Here is a 26,449-nt window from a genome sequence, read left to right as displayed (position 1 = left end):
GCTGTATATTACAGTGATTAGGTTTTATTAGTTTATTTTGCCAAATAGTTTCTTTAAAACACCTCATCTTAATGTAAAATATCTTCTTGTCCTTATTCTTTGTTTTTCTGTCTCCCCCCCCCTTTTTAACAGAAAATTTCAAACATAAAATAGTAGAAATAAGATAAAATGGTAACCCAAATGTACACATCAAATTTATACAATTAGAAATTATAGCACAAATCTTATTTCAGTTATTCTCTGCTTACCCTCATGTCCTCTTAACCTTTTAATTATAATAATAGTAACATTTATTGAGCACTTACCAGGTAAAAGGCATCATGATAAGAAGTTTACATGATTGTTGCAGTTAGATGTTAGGTACAATTATATACCGTATTATAGGTAAAGTAAATGATACTTAGACCATTTTCTAACCTGTTATCCTTGTTTTATTTTATTAGTGGTCAGTTCATTGGTGAGTAAAATTATGTTTTTGAAAGTTTATAGTTTTGAAACTTCTAGGACTTTGATGATGGATACTTCAATAACATGACTTCTGGATATTACAGTGGATTAGTTGGTTATTTGGCTTTCACTTAACAAAAATACCATCAATTTTTACAATATTATGTTTTTTATTTTATACATGATTTAAACTATTTTTCTTTATAGAAATCCTTCTGCAGTAAAATATAATTACTTTCATTTTACTTACTGATGAAAAATTAAGATTCAGCATGACGATAACCTATCTGGGAATATACTGCTGTTCAAGTAGTAGAGCTAAGATTCTTCAAGTCAATCCAAAGCTCTGCCCTTAGCCCTGCTAGGTTAGATATCTGTCCTCAGAAGGGAGATCCAGGAGGGGAGAAGCTCCTAGGGGTGTAGTGTAGGAGCATTTGGGTAATATTAGATTGAGAAACAAGAGACCAGGATTCTATTTTGAGATTTGTACTTTGTCAAGTAATTTAACCTTTATGGACTTTAGTTCTTCATTTGCATATGGAATAGGTCAAAGGTTATGCACAGAATACTTTTTTTGCTTGTGAAATCAAATAATTTCAAGGCAGTATTCAAAATAATTATGATTTACATTTTATTTCAAACCAGATAACCCTTTTCACTTGCCCTCTATTTCTACTTAATTTTTTGGTAGTCTACAGTATTGCTTAAAATGAAATGAGCATTACAGCTCTCTTAAGTTTGCAGAAATTAAAATTGTTTGTTGGAGGTATATTTTGTCTGTTTATGGGCGTCATTTTTACCTACAGTGTTATCCATCTATCCATTTATTTATTCATTCACTCATTTTTTATCTATCATTTTGTTTCTTGGCTGATAGAATATGAATGCTGTACCTGACCAGCTGAGCTGAATTTAGAGACCTGTGATGAGCCATGGGTTTAGGGAAGAGATAGTGACTCTACTTCCCTTCAGACTTGCAAATAGAAGACCAAATAATTTCTTGTCTGTTCAGTAATTAAGTAATAATTTTGTTTCTGAGAAAATTTGCATTTTCAAAAATCATATCCCATAATTTAAGAGATAGAGTTATAATTTGATTTGTAAAAATTGTTATAGAAGAGAGAAAATACTTATGGCTCTCTGCAAGTAAAATGCCTGATGATACTTAATCTTAAATTGAAATTAGTGGGAGATATCTAGAAAATGGGTACAACTTTATGAAATTTTAAGTTATTGGAGAAAAAATATTTTAAGTTTTTGTGTAAATAAAAAGTGATCTTTTTTTACTGACCAGCTTTTCAAATGAGTTTAGCTTTGAATTGTTGACCTCTTTAAGCTGTATCTCTCAGATTTTGCTTTAAATAAATTGCCAATAATCTAGGTGCAGATTAGAAATACCCTGTCTAATTTGTGAATGGTAGACTTCTGTAATTATTTTTAACAAGTACTTTTAACTTTTTGCTCATTTTTTTTTATTTTAATAGAATTTGAAGTGGCTTAACAAAATGCAATTGAAAAAATATAAAATAGACAAGAAAACATAAAAATAATTAGGCAGTAACACAGTGAGAACTAAGATTTGCACAAAATTGCATACTGTTACTAATCATGTACAGTGGCTAATAGGACATACATTTGACTGTTGGGAAACAGAAGTTTCTATCTTTAAATATAAAGAATAAAAGCAAGCAGTTCAAGAAAGCACACTTTTTATAATATTAATACCTGGCATATAGTTTTCCTAATGTTCTTAACCATTATTTTTGAATGATTTATTTTTCCCAATCATTCTCAGACTCTGCAGATACAATAATGCCAAAATAGGACCTAATATTTTACATGTATCTTTTGTAAACATTTAGCTGGATTTAAAAAATTATTTGGACAATTTTGTTTTTTTTCAGTGAATTTTCACTTACTATAATGATTATCTTTTAAAAAATCATGTTGTATACTTTTTCTGCTTTTCTCATTTTTTTCATTTTTCTTGCCTTCTTTTGATTGACTCTTTTCTTAATGTCATTTTTCTAGTCTATTAGAAATTATAAACTCTACCTATCTTTTAAAATTACAGCTTTATTGAGATATAATTCACACATCACACAGTTCTCTCATTTAAAGTATACAACTTAATGCTTTTTAATATGTTCTCAGAATTGTGAAACTATTACAACAATCCTGTTTTAGAACATTTTTAGCCTCCCTAAAAGAAATCCATTAGTTGTCACTCCCTATCTTTCCTTCTAGCCCTAAGTAGCAACTACTTTTTCTGTCTCTATATATTTCTTTGTTTTGGTCATCCTATATAATAAAAGCCCAATATGCAAATCTACCGAATGGCAGAATGACCAGTCGCTATGACGCGCACTGACCACCAGGGGACAGACGCTCCAATGCAGAAGCTGCCCCCAGCTGCAGGCCCCAGGCCAGCCAAGGCGGGTGCCAGCAGGGGGGCCCCTCTGATCGCCCCATCAGTCACCCCACAGATCGACCCTGATTGCCGGCCAGGACTAGGGACCCTTACCTGTGCATGAATTTCGTGCACCGGGCCTCTATAATAATAAAAGCATGATATGCTAATTAGACCGGACATCCTTCCGGATGACCCTCGGGACGAAGCCGGGGTGCGAGGAAATCCTGGGTCGTGGTGCCTGCCAGTGGCCAGAGGGAAGCCTAGATCCCTGGTGCCTGCCGGTGGCCGGAGGAAAGGCCAGGTCCCAGGTACCAGAGGAAAGCTGGTGCCAGCAGCCAGGGGAAGGAATTCCTACTCTTGCACAAATTTCGTGCATCTGGCCTCTAGTTTCACATAAATGGGATCATCTAATTTCCTTAGTGACTGATTTTCACTTACTATGTTTTCAAGATTCATTAATATTGTCGTATGTATTAGTGCTTCACATTTTTTTTGCCATATACTATATTCTGTTGTTTATCTGTTCATCAGTTGATGGACATTTGGATTGTTTTGACTTTTGGCTATTAGGAATAAAGCCCCTCTGAATATGGTTTTATTTCTCTTGGGTTTATACCCAGGAGTGGAATTGCTGGGTCATATGGTAATAACTCCATGTTTATCCATTTTGAGGAACTGCCAACCTGTTTCCTAAGCGGGGACACCATTTTACATTTCCTCCAGCATTGTATGAACAGTTCAGTTTCTCCATATCCTTACCAACACATTATCTTTCATTTTAATGATAGCCTTCCTAGTGGGTGTGTTGTGGTGTCTCATTGTGGTTTTAATTTGCATTTCCCTGATGACCAAATGATACCGAGCATCTTTTCTTATGCTTTAATAAGGCCATTTGTGTATCTTTGGATAAATGCCTATTCAGATTCTGCACCCATTTTTACATTGGGTCATTTGTATTTTTATTATTATGTTGTAGAAGTTATTTATATAATTTAGATACAAGTCCCTATTAGATACATGATTTACAAACATTTCTTCCATTCTGTGAGTTGTCTTTTTACTTTCTTGCTGGTCTCATTTGCAGCAAAAATTTAAAACATTTTGATGATGTCTAATTTTTTTCTCTTGTTACTTGGGATTTTGGTGCTGTAGCAAAGAAACCACTGCCTGACATGAAGATTTGCACCTATGGTTCCTTCTGAGAAGTTTATATTTAGGCCGTGATTCATTTTGAGTTAATACATGTGGATGGGAAAAAGTAGGAATCCAACTTTATTATTTTTTCTGGTGGTAGTACAACTATACTAGCTCTACCTATTTTTTTTAGTTGTTACTGTAGAAGTTATAATATGCATCCCTAATTTGGCTATCTATAATGGTGGTTAGAATCTCTTTCCTTCTCTCACAAAAACTTTTAAACCCTGGAATGCTGATCCACCCTTGTTTTGAGTTGTATATCAATATTGTCAAATATTTTGTCTTGTTTTTTAAACCTACAAATTTGGTATTGTTTTTATTGACTTATGCAATCATTGTCCTTAGTTTTTTAAATTTAATTGTAATTTTACTTAAAAAATTCATTCCTTTTTATAATTCAGGGCTGCTGCTTCTTGAAAGAAACAGGAGATTTTAGTAGTTCTTTTAGTGAGTCTCTTGGTGATAAGCTCCATTTTTGCTTAGCTGAAAATATATTTTGCCCTCAATCTTGAAAGATAGCACACATTTCCAAACAATTCTTGGGTGCCAGTTATTCACTCTAACCCTTTGAAGGTATTATTTCACTGTGCTCTGGATTCCATTATTGCAGTTGAGCATTTGGCTGTCATTCTGAGAGTTCTTTTATGAATAGCCTGCCTTTTCTCTGGCTCACTTCTCGTTGTCTGGTGTTTTGTAGTTTCCTTATGATAAACTAGTCCTGCTCTGCAGCTGCGTGTGTAACAGCGAAATTGTAAACCTTTAGGGGTAGAACTGTATTCATATTGTTATTGTGAATATGTTTGCATCATTTTTTCTGCCTAGCACAGTACCTTCCAAATAATACATTCCTCAGAGAGTCTTTGGTTGATTATCGTTAAGATTCTGTAGATATCCCTTTTCCTACCAGAGTGTAGTTTAGAATATGTTAAAATATATACCTAAAAATATAGTGAATGCTTAGAAATGTTCATTTGGGTTTTTTTTTTGTTTGTTTTTAAAGAAGAATGAAGTTACATGTAGCATTAAAAAATTGTTTTTCCCTCATATGATTGTGACAATAGTAGGGGAGGAAAAAAGTATCATGGTGTTGTATAAAATTGAATTACTGACTTTGGGTTAGAGTTAACATTTTTGTTTAAAAATATGAAATATAGTATTTACTATTGACTGATAAATACATTAAGCTGTTACATTTAAAATCAGAATATTTTGGATACAGGTTTGTATAGTTTCCTGATTACTTTTTCTTTTGACTGTAAAGACTCATGATTTATTGTTATACTATAGACCTGGAGGGTGTGGTCTTACTCCTTTTTACTTTAAGGGGGATAGAGCAGAGAGATAGACTCTCCCTAAAAAGAGAGATGATATAATCAATGTATTTATCCATTGCCAGGTGTGAATAACATGCGAGTAAAGCAGGAGGCTGCGATTTTTTTCAGAATTTAGAATATGTTATCTTAAATGTAATGAACTTGCATTATCAGATTACAGCAGTGTCCTCTTAGAGTTTCCCTCACAAACTGAAATCTGTCTGAAACCATTAGCTCTTCTGTGCTCTGTGAGTGTTATAAACCTTGCCTCTGGCTTTTAAAAGAACTGCCCTCTGCTGGTTTCAGATTTCATTGTTGTAACTTACATGTGGGCTAGATGTTATTGTAATAATTTGCATTTGGGATTTGTGGCTACAATTAGATTGTATAATAAAAGCACATTAGGAATTGCATTGCATCTACCTCCAATTGATGGTGTTTTATTGGGCCAAGATAACGTTTTTAAAGTGTCAAAATTGTTAAAATTAATATTTTCTGGACTCATCTCTGTCTAAGATATAATGGTCCTTTTTCAGATATTCATCCTGCCAACTTTTTAATTCCTTGTTCATTAATTCATGTTGTGTGTGTACATGTGTATTCATGTGCATATGTATGTGAACCGACTAAGCTTTAATCCTTAGTTTTGACAGTAATGAATTCTGCATGTCACAGGAAATCAGATTTTACACTAGAACTCAGATGTTGGTGATGGTTGAACTTAGGATATTACACTTGAAGGCTTCAGAACTGGAATTAGACCCAGGTGCAGTAATGTTGTAGTGACTAGAATAGCAGAGTCCCTTATTAAAAGTGTTACTTCCTGGGCCCCCTCTCTACTTTAGCTGAATCACAATCTCTTGGAGTAGGCTCTACATGCCAGGTAACTTGGTTTGTATGTTCAAGTTTGAATTGTTAGGGTGGGGGCAGAAGAGGGTCCTAATATATGGTGACAGAAGACTTGACTCTGGGTGGTGGACACATGGTGAAATATACAAATCTTGTAACATAGAAACCTACACCTGAAACCTATATTTTCCTGTTAACCAATGTCATCACCCCAATAAATTTAATAAATAAATAAAAATTTTTTTAAAGTTTTAATTATTTTCAGATTTGTAGAAGTAAATATTAGCCTGATGTGGAATTGTGTTGTTGTTTTTTTATTGCCAATTGTTGATTTTCCCTGCAGGTGGGAAATAATGAGCCACCAAAGAGAGACAAGAAAGTAGCACATTATCAGATATAAGTAGCTGCAAAGACTGGTGATCTCTGCTCTCAGAGGTTTCAGCTGTGACATGGAAAGTGAGCCAGTCAGTCACCTGATATATTATTCATACTTTAGAACAGTGTTCTTTGAGATATTTCAAACTCTTTGAGGTCACAAAACAGAACATCTTTGCAGAAGTTTGACTAAATGGTAATGCTCTTGAAAAGAAATTATAACAAGACTTTGTATAAAGTAAAATTGGAAAGCACTGATCTGTTACACTATACATGGGTTATCTTTGTTAAGTTTTGGGTGTATGCTTTCAGGCTGTTTCTCTGCTCATGAATAAGTAAAATTGTGTTTATATATCTTCACTTATATGTTTGCATGTATATATAGATTGCCCTTCTTCTTCCAAAAGCTATAACAGTTTATGTTCTCATCATTGAAGGAACATTTCTTGTTTGGTGGTTTGCTTACTGATTTCTTTTGCCTATTTTAAAATTTGGTTGTTAGGTTGTTTTTGTTTGTTCGTTTAGTTCTTTGTGTAGTCTAGACATTTAGCCTTTGGTCTGTTACATTGAAAATAACATTTACTTTTAGCTTTTCAAAGGTGTCATACATCTTGCTTTGTGCCAGTTCTTTTTCGGAGACTTTCATGTGTACTCTTTTATTGAGTCCTCACTGGTGAGGTGACTGTTATGCAAGGAGGTTAAATAACTGGTTGGAGCACACATGGCTACTAAGTGGTAGAGCCAGGATTTCAATGTAAAAACACTTATTTCAAAACATTCCACTATATCTTTACTTAAGAGGCTACATGATTTTAATATATTTAGGAATATAACATCTAATCTAATAGACAAAAAGGGTAATTAACCATACCTCTGCTACGCTTCCCATTGGCTAATCAGAGAGATATGCAAATTAACTGCCAACAAATATGGCGGCCGGCAGCCACGCAGCTGAAGCAAACATGAGGTTTGCTTGCTCCAGTGATGGAGGAAGCCAAGGTTCCCCGCCTGCCACGGCCCGGCTCTGAGCTCCGGAAGCAACAGCTCCGAAAGCAACAAAGTTTCAATTATAGAAGCCAAACAAACCCCAGATACCTGCTTTCAGCCAGCCGCTGCCTCAGAGCTGGGAGTGCCAGTGAAGGCAACAGAGTTTCAATTATAGAAGGTAAATAAATCCCAGAATAAAAAAAAAAAGAAAAAAAGGAGAGGCTGGGAGCTTCAGTCACAGGCCAGCCTGAAAACGGCCCTCAGCCCCTCACCCAGACTGGCCAGGCACCCAAGCGGGACCCCCACCCTGATCCGGGACACCCTTCAGGGCAAACCAGCCGGCCCCCACCCATGCACCAGGCCTCTATCCTATATAGTAAAAGGGTAATATGCAAACTGACCCTAACAGCAGAAAGACGGAATGACTGGTCACTATGACACATACTGACCACCAGGGGGCAGACGCTCAATGCAGGAGCTGCCCCCTGGTGGTCAGAGTGCTCTCACATGGGAAGAGCTCTGCTCAGCCACAAGCCAGGCTGATGGCTGCCAGTACAGCGGTGGTGGTGGGAGCCTCTCCTGCCTCCTCAGCAGCGCTAAGGATGTCTGACTGCAGCTTAGGTCTGCTCCCTGCTGGCAAGTGGACATCCCCCGAGGGTTGCCGGGCTACCAGAGGGATGTCTGATTGCCAGCTTAGGCTCAATCCCCCGGGGAGCAGGCCTAAGCCAGCAGGTGGTCATCCCCTGAGGGGTACCAGACTGCGAGAGGGCACAGGTCGGGCTGAGGGACCTCCCCCCTCCCCCCGAGTGCACAAATTTTTGTGCACTGGGCCTCTAGTAAACATATAAATATGATAAATAGACGTAATCCTATATAATAAAAGGCCAATATGCAAATTGCCCCCTCGGCCGGGAGTTTGATCTGGGGTGGGGCCAGCCAGCCAACCTCCTGCATCCCCTCCCCCCGGCCAGCCCGACCTGATCAGCCCAGTTTGGGGTGGGCCAGGCCAGCCAAATCCCACCTGTGCACAAATTCATGCACCGGGCCTCTAGTACTATAATATATTAATACTTCTGGGGATATTTTTGCCCTATTTCTATTTAGAACTGACCTTCAGTAGCATATTCCCCTTCATTTTCTTCTACTGATTTCATATAGCCTGTTACTCTCCCTCTTGCCAGTCATTTAGCTTTAGTCCATCCTCAGCCCGGCTACCAGTCACTCATTCCTTTGTTTGGAAACTTGCAGTGCTATCACATTTCTTGCTGAGTGAAGGCCAGGCTCTTTCCTTTGAGAGCCTTTGAAGACCTGTACAACTCTGCTCCACCTTTACCTTTCAAGAACTGTCTAGAGCAACTTTTCTTGACACTTACTCCATACTGCAGATAAATGGGATCATTTGTTTTCATTGAGCATAGAGGCACTTATTCATTCTTTGGGCTTACATAAGCCTACTAAAACTGTTCCTGTGTGTAGAATAATACTATGTCAAGGCCCACCTACGGCAGTAGCTGTGTAATCATTTTGGAAGTGAATGTGCAGAGAAAGATAGGAACCAAAGTATACTCCAAACAAGAGTTCTAATTTGGGAAATAAATCATTGATGATGCCACTAGGGAAGACTGGGACCATAAGAACTATTCAGTATCTGCACATACATTGTTGGAACCCTTTCCGATTGTTTTCTGATATTGCCAGAATTCCTTTACCCATATTTCTGATTTGAATTAGAGTTCAGGGGAAGCACTAAAATGCTTAGATTTGGCACAGATTTCCACAGCTTAGGAAAAATGATGAAAAATACAATTTTCTGATAGAGTTGTGTCTGAGCTGTCAGTGCTGGATTATGAGTAAGACCTGTCAGTGGGGAGATGCATTTTTCTTTTAAAGGCACAACACTTAGATTAAATGGGATGAATATAACATATCTCAGTATATGGTAAATGGGCATACATTTTGTTATGAATCCATTTTTAGAAAATAATGTTTGAAAGCTTGATCTGTTTCAGATAAACTTAAAGGAATAATAATAGTAATAATAACTACTCCCTTGTTTTGATAAAGTGCCTCTAAAAAAGTGCTGGGAACCTTGTGCAGAGTTTTGTTTTGGCCTTTAGCACTTTGCCTCTTTTTTTCTGTTAATTATACTAATTTGAAATTATTTTCTCTTTCCAGATCACTCAACTTCAAGTGGCACATTAACTTTTAAGTCTAGTCGATCATTGGTTGCTCTTCCTACTGCCCATGTCATGCCGTCTCACTCCAGCGCTTCTGTTTCCAAACACAGGGAGTCATTGACATCAGATGGCTCAAAATGGACTACAAGCCTCCTGCAAACATTGGGAAGCCACAGTAAGGGGGAGCAGGACTCTTCACTAGACATGAAGGACTTGCGGCCCCTCCGGAAATGGTCATCTTTATCCAAACTCACTGCCCCGGATAACTGCAGTCAGGGTGCTGCTGCACACACTGAAGAGTCGAGGGGTGGTCTGGAAAAGACGGGGAGAGGCAAGGCTTTCACATCACAACCAAGGACGATTGGGCCCAGCTGCTTACATGATAGCATGGAGATGCTTAAGCTAGAGGACAAGGAAATAAATAAAAAACGATCATCAACTCTGGACTGTAAATATAAATTTGAGAGCTGTAGCAAAGAGGATTTTAGAGCTTCTTCTTCCACTCTTAGGAGACAGGCCTTGGACATGACATATAGTGCCTTACCTGAAAGCAAGCCCAATATGACAAGTTCAGAGGCTTTTGAACCTCCAAAATATTTAATGCTTGGTCAGCAGGCAGTAGGTGGAGTTCCCATTCAGCCTTCTGTGAGGACACAGATGTGGCTGACAGAGCAGTTGCGGACAAACCCTTTGGAAGGCAGAAGTACGGAAGACTCTTACAGTTTAGCTCCGTGGCAACAGCAGCAAATTGAAGAGTTTCCACAAGAAAGTGAAACACCAATGCAGGTAAGGCTCAAAATCTAGCATTTGCTTCCCTCCAGTGGAGGCTGTGAGTACAGTAACAGCACATGTGCAGTAAGCAATGGCAGTGTGTCCATGGGCTTAGATTGTTTTGCTTTTTTTTTTGCCTGAAAGTAAAGTAAGCTAAGATGCTGTAAATGCCCAAACGATTGCATTGATAGACAAAACGTAGAAAATATTTGAGGCTGATTAATATGAAAAACTTGGTCTTTACTTTCCTTCTCATATGTGCATGGACATAAAAATAAAGAAAACATCAATTCTAGAAAACTTGAAACAGAAACATAGGCTCTGGCTTGTTATCATAGAACATTAATTTTGGGAATATGAGGTCTTGGATTTTGTTTCTGTTCTGTCAAATTCAGAACCTAGATGATTTAATATCCCTGGGCCTCAGTTTTTCTTTCTTTCTTTTAATTGAGATATAATTGACATATCAGTTTCAGGTGTACAGCATAAGGATTTTATATATTTATATATTGCAAAATGATCACCACAGTAAGTGTAGTTTAGTTTACATCTGTCAGCATATGTAGTTACAAATGATGTTTTCCTGTGATGAGAACTTTTAAGATTTACACTCTTAGCAGCTTTCAAACTTATAATATGGGCCTCTAGCCCCTCGCCTCTGGGAACCACCTCCAATCTATTCTCTGTATCCATGAGTTCCTTTTTTTTTTTTTTTTAAGATTCTACATATAAGTGAGATCATATGGTATTTGTCTTTGTCTGACTTATTTCATTGAGCATAATGCCCTCTAAGATTCAACCATGCTGTCACATATGGCAAGGTTTTATTCTTTGTTATGGCTGAAAAATATTATATTGTGTATAGGGCAGGGCAAAAGTAGGTTTATAATTGTTTGTATGAAAAATAATATAAAAATTAATAAATAATACAAGAATAAACTGTTTCGCATACTCACAGCTGTAACCTACTTTTGCCCCACCCTGTATGTACCACATTTTCTTGAGCTATTCATCCACTGATGGACTTTTAGGTTGCCTCCATCTCTTAGCTATTGTAAATAACTCTTCATTGAAAATGGGCATGTACATATCTTTTCAGATTAGTGCCCCCCCCTTTGGATAAGTCCCCAGAAGGGAAATTGCTGGATCATATGGTAGTTCTGTTTTTAATTTTTTGAGGAACCTCCGTACTGTTTTCCATTGTGAGTGCACCAATTTACATGCTCACCAGCAGTGCACAGGGTTTTTCTGTCTCTACATTCTTGTTAACACTTAATCTCCTGTCTTTTTTATAATAGCCATCCTGAAGGTGTGAGGTGATACCTCATTGTGGTTTTGATTTGCATTTCCATGATGATTAGTGATATTGAGCAGCTTTTCATATAAACAAATTAATTCTAACAAAACTGCAAAATTTCCCTAGAGCAATTTTTAAAAATTATTATTTATTCCTGGTACTAATAAAAATGTTAAAGATTAAAAGAATATATTCTATGAAAGAAAAAGGAGATCACTTACCTAGGAACCTCACAAATCTGAATACAACCCCAAACATACATACCTTAACGTGCTGCATTCACCGGAGAACCCTTAACACATCCCACGTGCCGCCTTTACTATTGGGTTGAACCCTAGTTCTTAAAATCTTGATTATGTATATTTAAAGCACATAATTAGACAGAAGCATCATTGTGCTATCTGAATTACAAGTCAGGAAAGAGCAATTTAACCAGATTTATTTGTGATTTATCAATTCAAGTGACTGAAACCTAATTTTAAACATACTATATTTTAGTTCTCAAATGCTTGTTATAGGAGAACAGGGATCAGGCAGTCATTTCTCCAGTTGGTCTTTGCACAGAATTGTAGTTGTCCAGAGAGGCTGAGTATTCCACTCCAGCCTGAAGTGGGGGCGATAGAAAGGTAACTGAGAAAATTGGTTGAATTTAAAGGTTAAGTATTAATTCACTCCTTCTTTCATTCTGCTTAGATGAATGAATCTCTGCCTTAAACAAAGTTTTCCCCAACCTAACAGTGCAGCATCTTGAAGGTGTATTGTGGAGCAAAACTTATTTTTAAATCTTCCCAGCACATGGTAGAGGAAGAAAGCTATTAAGGGGCAAAATTTGCACACACCCTGGAAAGTTCTACTTTTTTATTAACCCTATTTGGGATGATCTCTATAGTGCTTTAAAGTTTTGGAGTAGGAAGATGAAACTAGGTAAAGAAAACTCAGACACTTCAATTGCAATGTTTAAATGATCACTTCTTGTCTAATTCCCTTCTTGGACTATTACAGAAAAACATTCTTTAAAAAAATGTATTTTTATTGATTTCAGAGAGGAAGGGAGAGGGAGAGAGAGATAGAAACATCAGTGATGAGTGAGAATCATTGATTGGCTGCCTCCTGTACGCCCCCTAGTTCGGATGAGTCCTTGACCAGAATTGAACCTGGGACCCTTCAGTCCACGGGCTGATGCTCTATCCACTGAGCCAAACTGGCTAGGGTCAGGAAAAAAATTCTTAAATAACTTTCTCCTTGGAGTGTCCAGTGCTATCTTTATTATTTTAAAAGCTCTTCTCGTAGTTGTTTTTAAAAAGATTCTTTAAAACATTGACTTCTGTTTAGTCTAATTTTTACATGGAGGGCACAGCTACAATAAGGATCAGCTTATTCTTTCATGTGAGAATGTGTATGATTTTTAAGCACAATTATAAAACTCTCACAATGAAAAAAAAAATTTAAAACCAAGAAAAGGAATCTGGTGAGTCATGATCTAACACCATGATAGGTTTATACAGAACTTTGAAGCTCTTGGAGTATTTTATCTCATTTAATCCTCACAGCCTCCTTCCCCTCCTATTTTCCTCAGATGATTAATATTGTAACATGGAAGTTTGGTCTTCTGAGGACTCAGTCCAGGATAGTGAGTCAGCTTCACAGTCTTCCGTGCATAGTGTTCCTTGATTCCCACGTTTTCTACCAAATCAGCGGCAGTGCAGGTAGTGCAGTGCTCTGAGGCATTTTCCTTTGTGAACTAAGAGAAGCCATTTGTGCCCTCAGTTGGTTGGGGCATAGGCCTCCATGTGAAATGCCCACCAGTGTCCTTGATACTTTCCTCTGTTATACATCACCCCTCCCTTCCCTCCCTCCCCAAAAGCTGTCTGACCCTACAGGAAGAGAAAACAAAGTCTTCATTTTCTTTGGAAAAATGTATGTCTTTCCATGTTCCTGTTGCATTTCTTTTTTGGGGGAGGGGCTGGATATGGAGGGTGTGTACTTCTACACACAGCAGTATCCATTGGACACATTCATTAGTGAAAAAGCATATAAATGAATTTTGTACACATGCTTTAATAAATAAAATTAGTAATACTTGATTTTTTTATCTGTCAACTTTTCTATATAGTATTAGAATATAATTTTTAGACATTTTAAAGTGTGCTGTTACTTAGAAGAGCACAGTTTTTTTGAAAATTTATAATTTTTCCACTTTGCCATAAGACTGAAAAGTAATCAAAGTATAAGTCATTTCTAGGTAGAAGGAAATTCATTATTTTATGTAGGTCTGCCCTCTTGTGTCTGTACTAGAAAATCTTGATCTTATTTTATATGGGGATAGTCACCCAAAACAACCCAAAAATCAAAACTGCTTATATTAGATTTTTTATGATAATACATCATATCAATCATGAGTGTATTAAAGAATGATTTCACTGAGTTCAAGGTCATTGTAATATAGTGATTTGCATTAAATAAACATTGTAAACTAAAATATAAAGGCAACATTTTAAAAGTAATTAGTTTTTAGAACTGTAAAGTTTGGAATTTATTCTACTGTAGGAAGTATTTGAGCATTTGGCATTTACATTTAAAAAATACATTGCTTTATTATACATCATGATAAACAGAATAAATAAGTTACATTTAAAGAATGGGTTTTTGTTCGGTATTATACCTGAGTTACAGTGTTCTGTAATCATCAAGTATAATGTTTTAATTTCTATTAAAGGCAGAATGAAAAACAAAAAAAATCTTTACTTGTAATTTATTAAGGAAAACCTGATATCTGAACAGTTCATAGTTTGAAGTTGATGTTGTGATGAACAATATATTGAAGGGAATAGAGCTTGTTATTTCAAATTTTCCACTTATTTATAAGATCATGCAGCTAATTATAGAATTTGGTTACTTTTTGCATGGGTAATTACACCAGTGAGGTGAATGTGTGTCTTATTTATAAGCTTTCTAGTTCAGTGGTTCTCAACCTGTGGGTCGCGACCCCTTTGGCGATTGAATGACCCTTTCACAGTGGTCGCCTAAGACCATCCTGCATATTAGATATTTACATTACGATTCATAACATTAGCAACATTACAGTTAGGAAGTAGCAACGAAAATAATTTTATGGTTGGGTCACAACGTAAGGAACTGTATTTAAAGGGCCAGAAGGTTGAGAACCGCTGTTCTAGTTGATATTAGGTTTCTCTAACCCATAGATAAGGCTTTGCTCAAGAAATGCCCCTGTCAGTATGAGATCCATTTCCCCTCTGTTCCTCAGTTGTCAGCGAACCCCCTCCCATCTCCAGTACTGCTCAGGAATTCAGAAAAATTTTAAAAATAATGTCTTTATCACTATTCCGCTGCCAGCACTGGTGTTACAAATCAAGGTCAATGTTGACTTTTCAAATACTTTTAGTAACTATATTTTAACAAATCATACAGTAAATTAAATGTTCTATACTCCTTTAATAATTGCTATATTAGTAATATGTCTTGAACTGAAGTTAAAATTATTGGATGATACAGTATGTGTAAACCATTTTAGACTTCATTTTCAACTTCATTACCAAATTTTGGTTGAATATATTTTTCATCACTAATTTTTACTTCTGTTGTTTTATGAGTAGTTGGAAGATATTTTAAATGACCAGAGGGGAAATAGAAAATGTATTCAGCAAGAAAATAGTTCTGGGGCGTATAATTTAGTGTAGTAGAGTGGCCTACCGTATAAGTGTTTACCATCTGATTGGTAGATTAAGGAAAGTAGCTATATTCTGTCATAACCAACAATAAGAAAAAGTTCATTTCAAAATGTAATCAAATAATTAGTTAATTTGGGAGAGAGAATTCAAAAAATTTTATTTTTCAATACTTGAAATGTTACATTTTTCTTTTGTTTGCCTACATTGAGTATGAGGATAGAATAGAAGACAACCTATAAAATATGAAGTCTTAAGATTTCATGATTCCAAAGATACAGTATGGCAAGTTATATACTGTAACTCAGATAATCAACTACATGCAATAAATTAAGGTTAGACTCTATTCTATTAGTGTATTAGTAATTATGGCTAATCACACTGTCAGCTGTTAAATTAACCAGCACTTCTCCTTTATTTATCATAATGTCCTAGAGAAAATAGATTTATGGTTATCTACATGTACTAGCATTCTATAATTCTTTAAAAAATAGTTAAGAGAAATTTTATTTATGGTCTTCTTTTTCCTACTTGATTCTTATGAACTTCAAACAATGTTAAGGTAAGTATAGGAAAAGAATGCAATTTCTATTTTAGAATGGAGGTTATGATAGTTACTAAAGAGACGTTTGTATAATAATAACGAAGATAAAGTAAGGAATCAGTCGGCTATTTAAAATAATGACATGTCATTTGAATGATTATTTTGATACTTGGTGAAGACCTGAAAAATACTTAATAAACATCAAAGAGGCTTTTTCAGTACAATATAAATTATATTTACCCCAAACAGTGAAGCTAATGCTTTATATATGAAGTGACTTGTTAGCAGTACAGTTTCAAAACTAAACTCCTAGTTCATCCTCAGAAAAGATTTGGGATTGAAACTTATAAGCTCTGTTGCAGAAATCAACAGTTACATTATGCACACTTATAGTCATTTTAAAGTTAATTTCAAAAAATCGAGCCCTTTTCATGGTTACAAGATCCAACAGATGAATACATTTGCTAATCATTTCTTCTGAACCTTGGTCTTTGCATGAAGAATTTCCTCTTCATGGGAAGTGGTCTCTTTTCCCCTCTCCGTGGGTGACAGGCTTAAGCTGATGGTGACAGGCTGCAGCACTGGACATGGCAGCAGCACTTCAGAGAAGCATCACGATGATGCAGATCAGCAAGAGGCATATTAAGATGAGACAGAAGTTGATGAACAGGTTCTGGAGATTTTGACGTGCTTGTTGAGGCATTTCAATGGTTGAAGCTCTTCTTATAGCAGAGCGAGTGAGGTATTGGACTTTCTCCATGACGCGGAAGGCAAGGAAATCTGAAGTTTTAAAGGATCAAGACAAAGGAAAAAAGTGGGCAGCCAAATGTGAGGTCACTGTGAGGTAGCCTGGAATGTAGAAAGAGTAAATGGATTAGGATCATATGTGCAACCTGGTTTCTGAACAGGTAAAACACTATTTTGCATTCATCTTCCTCAACATTATTTGTATTTATCACATCTTATATCTCTAGTCTGTACACGTGTGTGCACACACACAGGTGTTTCCTTGTCTGTCCTGTCTCTGGGTTTTTTGGTGAAGGTCACCATGATATCTTATTTGTCTTGTGTTTGGAATGTAATAACTTTATTCCTTGCCTCCTCCTCTCAAAATGACTAGAAATGTAGTTTGTTTTAGGGTGCACCTTGTTTTGGGCTATTGCCTTGGGCAAAAAGTTCTTACATATAGTTTCATTAATACTGTATTTCTCTATGAGCATAAAGTTCTTACATATAGTTTCATTAATACTGTATTTCTCTATGAGCATAATTGTTGTAAGCATTAGTGTCTTAACAGCTCTAGAGCAAATCTCATAAGAAATGCATGCAATAAATTATTCTTCGGATGTTAATCTAGTCCAAAATAAAATAGTTAAATGAGAATTGTTTCACCAGTACTAAAGATTCAAATATTTGTCATTCCTTTTTTGATTTCACTAGAGGCCCAATGCACGAAATTCGTGCAAGGGGCTCGGCCCCCACCGCCGCGGCAGCCATGGGCCTCTGTCTCGCCCCGCCAGCCACAAAGTATGTCTGGTCTAATTAGCAAATTACGCTTTTATTATTATAGATAGTTTTGTAGAATATGCTATTTTAAGTAACATTTTAACAAGTTTTGATACTAAGTACTGAAGACTATCAGGCTCAGAAGTCTTAGCAATAAAATCATCATTATCTCACTTTCTAGCACAGATGGTAACTGTTTATGAATGACCTGTACTTATAGGCAGTGGGTGCCATTTGCTTTTCTTTCAGAGCTTCCACAAGTTATTCTGCATGATTAATTCATTAGTTGCTGCCTTATTATTTGTGATAATTAACAAAACAAAATAAAACCTAAAGCAATACATCACTGTAGAAAGATAATAGCTACTAAGATTTGAGGATATCTTGTTGTCAATCAGGATACTTCTATAAAAATTTTGAAATAAGAAAAATTATGGAATAAAAAACCATTTAACTGCTTAGAGATTATAGCTGTTGACATTTGTTGAAATAGCATTTTAGTCGAGATGTTACTGCTTTACTCCAGCTACCAGATTTAATTTTCTCCCATCTCTCTATATCGGAGGAAAACCCAACTTAATGTGTTAGCTCCATTTCTGTAGAGACTAGTGATGAAGAGAGCAGAAGGGAGAATGAGAGAGTGGGAAAGAGGAAAAGATGGGTCAGTGAGACCTTAGCATTCATTTTTACAAGGAAACCCTGTGGTATATAGTAGTTAGATTCTGTAGTTTCAGTACTTCAACTTGGCTGTATTATGATTGGAATTATATACTAGACCCACTTTCATTGCTGGAGACTCTGGCCTCCTTCATAGAGTTGGCCTGTAGTGATCCCGTTAGCCAACATATCACAAACTTCATTCTCTTAAAGAGTGGTAACAACCTGTGTTAATCTAGTATACATTCTCTGCCAATTCTTAATTGTCCAACACTAGTGGCTGTTACTTAATTTATTTATAACACTCTCTACTTAGAAAATGGCAGCTTAAACTTGTTATATATTTAATTTAATTATTTTTGTTTCGGTTTCTTAGGTAAAATACTATAGAAATAAAGGGGTTTCTCTTATTTAAGAAAATGCATTTTTAAGTTGTTTCTGCTTATATTTGCTTATAGTAGATAATAGTGATTTTATACTGTTGGGTAGTTGTGGGGAAGATTATCTTTATTGCTTCATATAGTTGGATGTATAAGGATATATTAACAGTACAGTTAAGAAAGGAATAAGAATTAGATTGGTAATTTCTATTTGAGCTGGTATTTTTGTGCAGTTTTAGGACTTAAATTGTTTAAAAGGTCTGAATTTAAAAATTGTTTTGAGACAAAACATGGAAAAGGAGGAAGCTAGCCAGTTGTTCATCACGAAGCATTGTATATACAAGAGTCATTCCCTATTATGACACTGGTGAGTGGTGTGTCAGTCACATGAAACATGTCACCTTTCCATAAATACTTCATTCCCTTTTATGATTCTGTCGTTTGCACATGTTGTTCTGGCTCTGCCTGGAATGTTCCCCCCACTCCCCCACCTTGGATTCTTTGCCAGGCACGTTTCAGTGGATACTTAAGGCCCAGCTTAAATATCGCGTCCTAATAAAACCTTCTATTAAGGTAGAATGATTATCAGCTCTGCTAGTTTTTAGTAGGGCGTTAGCGTTACCGATATCAGGATAGCTAGCAGGCTGTGTTGCAATTTTGATTTACATGTTTGTTTCCTCAACTAGACTTCTAGTTCATGAATAAAAGGAGCCACGTGTTTATCTTGTATTCTGGCACTTGGTATATAGTTGGTACTATTTGAATAACTCAATGAAGTTGAATAAGGGATTTTTATGATTTCCTTTAGTATTTTTGGAAAATTGATAATGATCAAAGATAGTGCTGTGATTGACAGATTAACCAATTAGAGTAACAGAATTTGATAGTTGAACATATAGACCCCAAACACTTCTCAAGTCTTTTCCTATTACAGATGAGGAAAGTGAGGCTTAGAGCATTTACATCAGATAATTACAATTTCGAAAAGTTGTTGTCAATGATTAACAACATTAACCTTGTACTAGGCTTTGTACAAATAGGTATTTGGTGTTTGTGAAATACAAAGTAGTGTGCCCTAAAGAGATGAGCTCTCTGCTGATGAAAGTATAAGGAATATACTTTAAAGATGATCTCATCTTTCAATAGCCAGCTATTATTGAAAAAGGATAGTTTGTTCTTGGAAGCAAATTGAGTATAAAGATAGTGGGCTTTTTCTTGTCAAACTTAGAAATGTTATAATTCTGAAGTGATTTGTAGTCACTTTATAATCTTATGCTAAAACTAAAAAACAACTCTGCCTCAATTTACTGGACCCAATTCATTTTACAGTGGTACAGTCTGAAATGTGTTGAGTCCTATTCTGCTCAACTTCCAAAATTTGTATGATGATAATAAGCCAAAATTCATTCATATCAGATGAGGCTTCCTGTTTCATGTTGAGATTGGAAAGCTGTGTGTGGGAACAGCACAGTCCTGTTTTGGAGGTGTCTGTGACCTTTACTACATCACAATAACATGGTTTCAGGGCTTATCATTCTTTCTCTGCAGTCATAGCCATTCCGAGTTTAGAACTACCCCTTCTTAGAGCCAAGCTATAACAGTAATATTTGGTGGAGAACCTAGAAAAATAGTTTCACTTTATTTTCATTTTATCTGAATTTTCTAGAGCATTCTTTTAGGATAACGAGAAAGAGATTGTATTGGGATGTTCTGAAATTGCTTTTGGCTTAAACAGGCATGAAGACAGAAATTAGCCCTTACCCACTCCCCCTTTTACAGGATGACGATATGTGTAAGTTAGGTATTTGGAACGAGAGGAGTGAGGACGTTTTAAAAATTAATTAATTGCTGAAGCCCTAGAATTAGAATATTGAAAATATGAAAGATGCTTTGATAGGAGTTCAGTTGCAGAAATGCCAGATCCCTGTCTCTTGAGTAACATGAAAGAGTCAGAAAGGTGCCCACAGAGTTATCTTGTGAGTCTGTGGGATTTATAATTATTGCAATTTTTGGAGGGATGGGAGAAATAACTCTACTATTGTAGGATTTATAAAGCCTTTGCTTGTTTACTTTTCCTTTTTTTGCTCAAAAAGTTGAACTTGGGAAATAAATGCAATGAAGTTCAGGATAGTTTTCTGTTTTCTTGAGGTGGAAGAAAAAGACACACCACAGGCAGCTCTAATCCATCAACAGATGTGTGCCACGTTAGGCAAATTTTGGGTGGAAGGTACTGCATCAGTTTCTGCAGGAGTCCTCTCTGAGTCATTTTCTTATGGATTAGCAGATGCATCTTGTGCAAAAGGAACCTCAGTACACTTTTGAAAACGTTCCGCGGTCTGCTTTATGGATTGTTAGGCAATTAATGTGTATGCTGAGTATTCATCCCACCTATAGTTTAAGTACTTTCAGTCCTTTGCAGAACTTTCTGAACCAGTTTTTGGGGGTGCTCCCTCTACTGAATTATAAATTCCTGAGATCTGAAAATCTTGTGGAAGACTTTCCTCTGATTTTTGTCTGCTTATTTATTCTTTTAGTAAATGTGGGCATATTATGCTAGTAAATTCAAGTCTGACATATTTTTTGATTTTTTCCCCATTTAATTGGTTCATAAGATTAGAATTCGGTATAGATTTGAGCTTACAGGATTTGTCTGTATTGGTATTATTTTGGTATTTTATTTTTTCCTACTATTTGCTGTCATTTTTGTAGATAATCTAGAAGTGATTGTGTGTGCAGTTATTTTTGATTTATTGATTAAATCAAGACAGTTCATCATTAGATTTATCATTCTGTTAGCATCCAAAAGTTATTTTGATAGAATTATTTTCCTTTTGAGGTTGCCTAATGCTAAACTTGAAAGTTCTAATTGAAGTTAAATGTGACAGCAGCATTTCAGAGCTTTGTTAGTTCACACTGACTATTTGAAAGAATCTTCAAGCTGCTTCTGCCTGGTTATGAAAAGAATTGTATAAGCATAAAAATCAGTTTATTCTCAAACCTTAAAACGACTCCATAGCCCTAGCCGGTTTTGCTCAGTGGATAGTGTTGGCCTGCAGACTGAAGAGTCCCGGGTTCGATTCTGGTCAAGGGCACGTACCTTGGTTGCAGGCTTCGGGCCCTGGTCGGGGGCATGCGGGAGGCAATCAATCCATGTGTCTCTCTCACATCGATGTTTCTCTGTCTCTCCCTCACCCTTCACACTCTAAAAATCAGTGGAAAAAATATCCTTGGGTAAGGATTAAAAAAAAACTTCATAATGAAATGTTTCTATTGCTTTAAAGCTGTGCCTTGAGGAAACTATATTGAACAATAGTGCAGAGAGATTTTCTCTTTGAAATTGGCACTTTGCTGTTGCTGTTTTGTCTGTAGGCTTGTCTTTATTATATTTATTTTGTTAAAATTAATTTATTTGCAATTAAAATATTATTTTTAACCCTGTAGTAGTTGAGACTTTAGATTCTTCTTTTGAGAAAAGATTATGTGGGGAGGTGTAGTGTAGGGGAACTTTTAAGGAAAAATGAATGCCAAGTTAAATATATGCCCACTAATGTGAGAGGATTTTTTTAAAAGACCTGAAGGTGGAGTACATTGTAAAAAGCACTAGAGGGCCTCAGTTGACTACAAGTAAACTGGGGTGGAGATGTACACTCAGGTCTCATTTTCATGTCTACTTGGTAATAAATGCGTCAGATTTATGCAGGGTAAGATCACTGAGCACTATTTCTAGAAATGTTCAAGGAGACTATATATTATCTGGCTTAGGTCACTGTTATTTAGAAGGATTATTTCCTGGACTTCTAACCTTCTAGGTTTACTCCTTTGCTGGTATGGTCAGCACTGTGTTAATTCACAGCATTGATGAAGGCTAGTGATTCCGGTAGCATAAATAACAAGATTCCTCTGTTCAAGCACCCCAAAATATATGGGGTTGAATATTTTAAATGGTAGAATGTGAGGAGGTCAGAAATGAAATTAAGAAAAATTAAAGATTTAATATATAACTGGGACAAAGTATGAAAAGTTTTGAAAAGTTAACCTGGATTTTAGGTTATCAAAACTAAATAGATTAAAGGCATGAATATTTCAGCAATGGAACAAGTTAAAGGAAACTTGAGTTTGATTATGTTAATGTTTTTTAAAGTCTGTGTAACTATTTTGAGTTTTGTCTTCCAGGGTGTATTACTTAATAACTAAGGTCATCTATAATTTTCTTACATCCCTGGCTTTGAAAATGATCAGGATAGTATTATATAGGCTATTAAGGATATAATGCCTTATGCACAAATAAACTTTAAATGAAATAGAGTGATTTAAATTATAAGTTTATATCCTCTGACTTTGCTTTTTAGAGTACCATTGATAGTATTTGAGGACTTTTATTTTGCTTTTTCAATGTCATGATTTATTTTTAAGCCACGTTCGTCTCTGGATAGGATGTGCATGTGGTTTAGAGTTAGAAAAGCTTGGCTCTTGGCCAAGGCTCCACCATTTCCTAGCTCTGTGACCTTGAGAATTCACTTTTTCACATCTGTTAACTAAACTATAAACTAGAGATGCAGTGTGAAACACATAGGGAACTAAGAGGATCAAATGAAATGTTTGTATACACCAGTGCATTTAGAAAATTGTTCAAGAATAAAGAAGGAAGTTTTAATGGAATCTTTATTTCTAGGATTGGTAAATATAGTCTTACTTAGAAAGGTGATCTAATCTTTACATTTAATGTTTACTTAAAATTTTAATATATCTTATATAATTAAATATCACATTTAACAAGTTAAAAATTTTATTCTTTCTTTTTAACTATTTTATCTATACAAATATTCTCTCTAATTACTGAGATTAAGAAACAATATGTACAAATATGAACCAAATGCAATTTTTTCTGGAATATTTTTTTCCTTAATGTTCACTGAAATACTATTAAAATAATTTTTGGAAGTTGAGTTTTAGGAAATGACAGTGATGTAACTGATGTCTCTTGATAAAGCCAAGTACTCTAGCTCTTTCAAGTGTTTTTTGTAATTTAAACATCTTGCGCATTTCTTCCATTTTATTCCATCTGACACTTTTTTAGCACTTAATTTTAAACCACATAGCTTTATAAACAAAGACCATACTTAAATTTTACCTTATGATAGAGATAAACTAGTTGGGATAAAAGTCTGGCAATGATGCATAATATTTGAAATTTGAGCAATAGTCACTGTTAATCTGGATATACTATGGAAAACTTTAATAGCAGAATTTATGCTCTTTCTAGAAATTGTCAATTTTTTGGAGCAATATGTGATGTGACATTCTGATATTATAAAGACTCACAAACATTTCATTTGAAATATGAGGATGTAATTTGGTATTTGAGTAAAAATGAATAAATATGCATATAAAACACCTTCACTGAGTGACTTCTGTGTAATATCAAAGGAAAAACATGCTGTGGATATAATGATATTCAGAGGCAGGTAGGGTGCCTCAGTGGTAAACAAAAATTAGAAATGTTTTTGCATGCTTTAAGGAAAGCTGCTTATGGATATACAGTGTTCTTGTCTGTGTAAAGCAGTAGAGTTAACATTTGTCATAGGAACTTAGAACTCTCGAGGTAAATTTTATTTTGACATACATATAAGAATAACGAAATAAAATTGAAGTATTATTCTTTATGCCATGACTGAGATTTAAGAATGAAGACACATTTTATATATTATATTGAGGATTATAACATCTTGAGTAGAGTAGAATTCAAACAGAAGTTATACAATTTATTGTGGCATCTTTATCCCTGAGCATTTCTTTCACTTTTCCCCCATTTTCCTTTATCCCCCTCCTAAATGCAGGAGGGAAACTGAAGAACACTTGGAGATAGTAACTTGAAAAAGACATATTCATTAATAGGCAGAATAAACACTCATTTTATCATATTCACTCAAATGAGATGTTTAGGAATGTTTTGCTTCCAAAGTAATGTCTGTTTTTAAAGAGCTGCATTACTATTCTGTAATTTTAGTAAGAATTTTGCATGTGTTTTTGACAAGTGTTTTAAAATTTCCAAACTCATTATTGATGCTGTAATACTGAATTTAATATAAGTAACTCAATTTATTAAATGCTTAGATTTTTTTAGCAGTGTTTGTTAAAGTTGACTGACTTTATAGCAAAGAAAAAAGTCTTCAAAAGCATTTTAAAATAGTTTATATTATATATTTTAATGCCAGTTTATTACCTGTAGGGAATCATAATGGAAATATTGGAATAGTCACGCCAATAATGTGCATGTTGTACAATCACGCCAATAATGTGCATGTTATACTATTCATAGTATTCCAGATGTAAATAGCCCTCTCCCATCCTGTTTCTTAGCAGAGTAACAACAACAAAATGAAGCCATTGTCTTTGCATGGAGAAATCAACTCATCACTACCACCAAATATAGTAACATAATTGAACGATATTTTAATTGGCAGAAAAGCACTTTTAAAAAGCAAAATAAAAGTGAAAGTTAAATTAAAATGACAAACCAATAATCAGGATCAAAGATGAATAACCCTTATCATTTCAAGGTTGTCTTATTCTTTCTGTCGCTGAATGAATAAGCATTTATTTAGAAATTAAGCTTTTTGTCATAGCAGACATCTTATTGTCTAACTTTGAACTGAAATTTACAATATGCCATTCCTTTTTTAAAAGTTAAGTAAGTTTGAATTACAGAAAGTATTACCAAAATCAATGAAATCTCTTTTATCTTACCTTGACTGTTGTGATGATCCCAATATATAGAGTATTGTGAGTAGTATGAAGTCTTATCGGCGTTTAGCTGGAAAGTTTTCTCTGTTACCAGATTTATGGGAACAATTGAAGTAGGTGGAGGAGAAAAAGTGTTTTAGGGAGGTCTTATGATGTCACACAGGAATTCTGAAGTTATGATTGGTTAGCCATAGTCTTATCACAGCCAAACTTTTTAGAATGCCATTTGTCTTACTTTAGGTGTGGAAAGGTCATTAACATTTTGTGCCTCATTTTCTTATTTTTAATTTTAAAAAGTATGAGATAGATGAATGAAAAAAATAATTTTGGGGTGTAGAAAGCTCTTTTTAAAAACTCATGCAGCTTTGGGCTTAGAAATGATTGTATACAGAGAGTGATAATGTTGAAGAATGAAAATAGTTACATTAATAAGAATTTTAATAGAGTGAAAATAACAATACTGACTTAAGCCAAACAACTTTTGTTGAATTGCTGTTGTTTTAATTCTGCAGCTTCATAATGTTAACTTCTAACAAGACAATAATTAAACATTTTCACAGAAAACAAATTTTATACCTTTTCCTGTTTTATTTTTACATTGTTTCCTCATACTTATGTGTATCAGAAAGCCAGGCTAATAACTAATTTTTGGTTTTTCTGACGGCTAAAGTAAGAAGTAATAAATGTATTTAATACATTTGTGTTTCCTTCAGTTAGGGTTTTAACAATATATAAGCAGTGATTCTCATATTTAACTGATGCATATCACCACAAGAAAAGTTGTACTTTAAAATGGAAGTATTTAGGATTTTATTATAGCTGCATTAAGTTACCATAAAATATTACTAAAATTTTAATAAGTTGACACAGAATCAAGCGTAACATTCTAGCAAAAGAGAAATAATCACAAATTCCTAATCACTGGCATCCTAGTTAATGATACTTTGCTGACAATAGGTGTGCAGGCTGGAAATTTTTGTGTAGTATTTATAAAAGGAAGTGCCTCATTTAATACAGCAGTTTTCCTGAAAATTACTGTATAAATGAAATTTTAGTAAATGGGATGACATTTTGAACTTCCTGGAACAGTTTATCTTAAGGTAGAA

The 26,449-nt window shown here is 35.1% G+C and overlaps 2 protein-coding genes across 2 annotated transcripts in view; one reads left to right on the top strand and one right to left on the bottom strand.

Annotated features, from left to right (window-relative positions):
• CEP85L (centrosomal protein 85 like) overlaps positions 1-26,449 on the top strand; it is a 77,860-nt gene that overhangs the window by 11,436 nt on the left and 39,975 nt on the right. The window contains exons 3-4 of the mRNA XM_023754202.1: positions 9,757-10,544; positions 17,497-17,583. Coding sequence (XP_023609970.1) covers positions 9,757-10,544; positions 17,497-17,583 — 875 coding nt within the window. The remainder of the gene's footprint in view (positions 1-9,756; positions 10,545-17,496; positions 17,584-26,449) is intronic.
• PLN (phospholamban) lies at positions 14,331-25,486 on the bottom strand. Its single transcript, XM_006089206.3, has 2 exons — positions 25,347-25,486; positions 14,331-16,905 (listed from the first exon to the last, which is right to left on the bottom strand). The coding sequence occupies exon 2, from the start codon at positions 16,814-16,816 to the stop codon at positions 16,658-16,660; it is 159 nt and encodes a 52-aa protein (XP_006089268.1). The 5' UTR covers positions 16,817-16,905; positions 25,347-25,486; the 3' UTR covers positions 14,331-16,657.

This window comes from Myotis lucifugus, unplaced genomic scaffold, assembly GCF_000147115.1.
Source record: "Myotis lucifugus unplaced genomic scaffold, Myoluc2.0 scaffold_57, whole genome shotgun sequence".
NCBI lineage: Eukaryota > Metazoa > Chordata > Mammalia > Chiroptera > Vespertilionidae > Myotis > Myotis lucifugus.
This window is presented reverse-complemented; position numbering and strand designations above follow the sequence as displayed.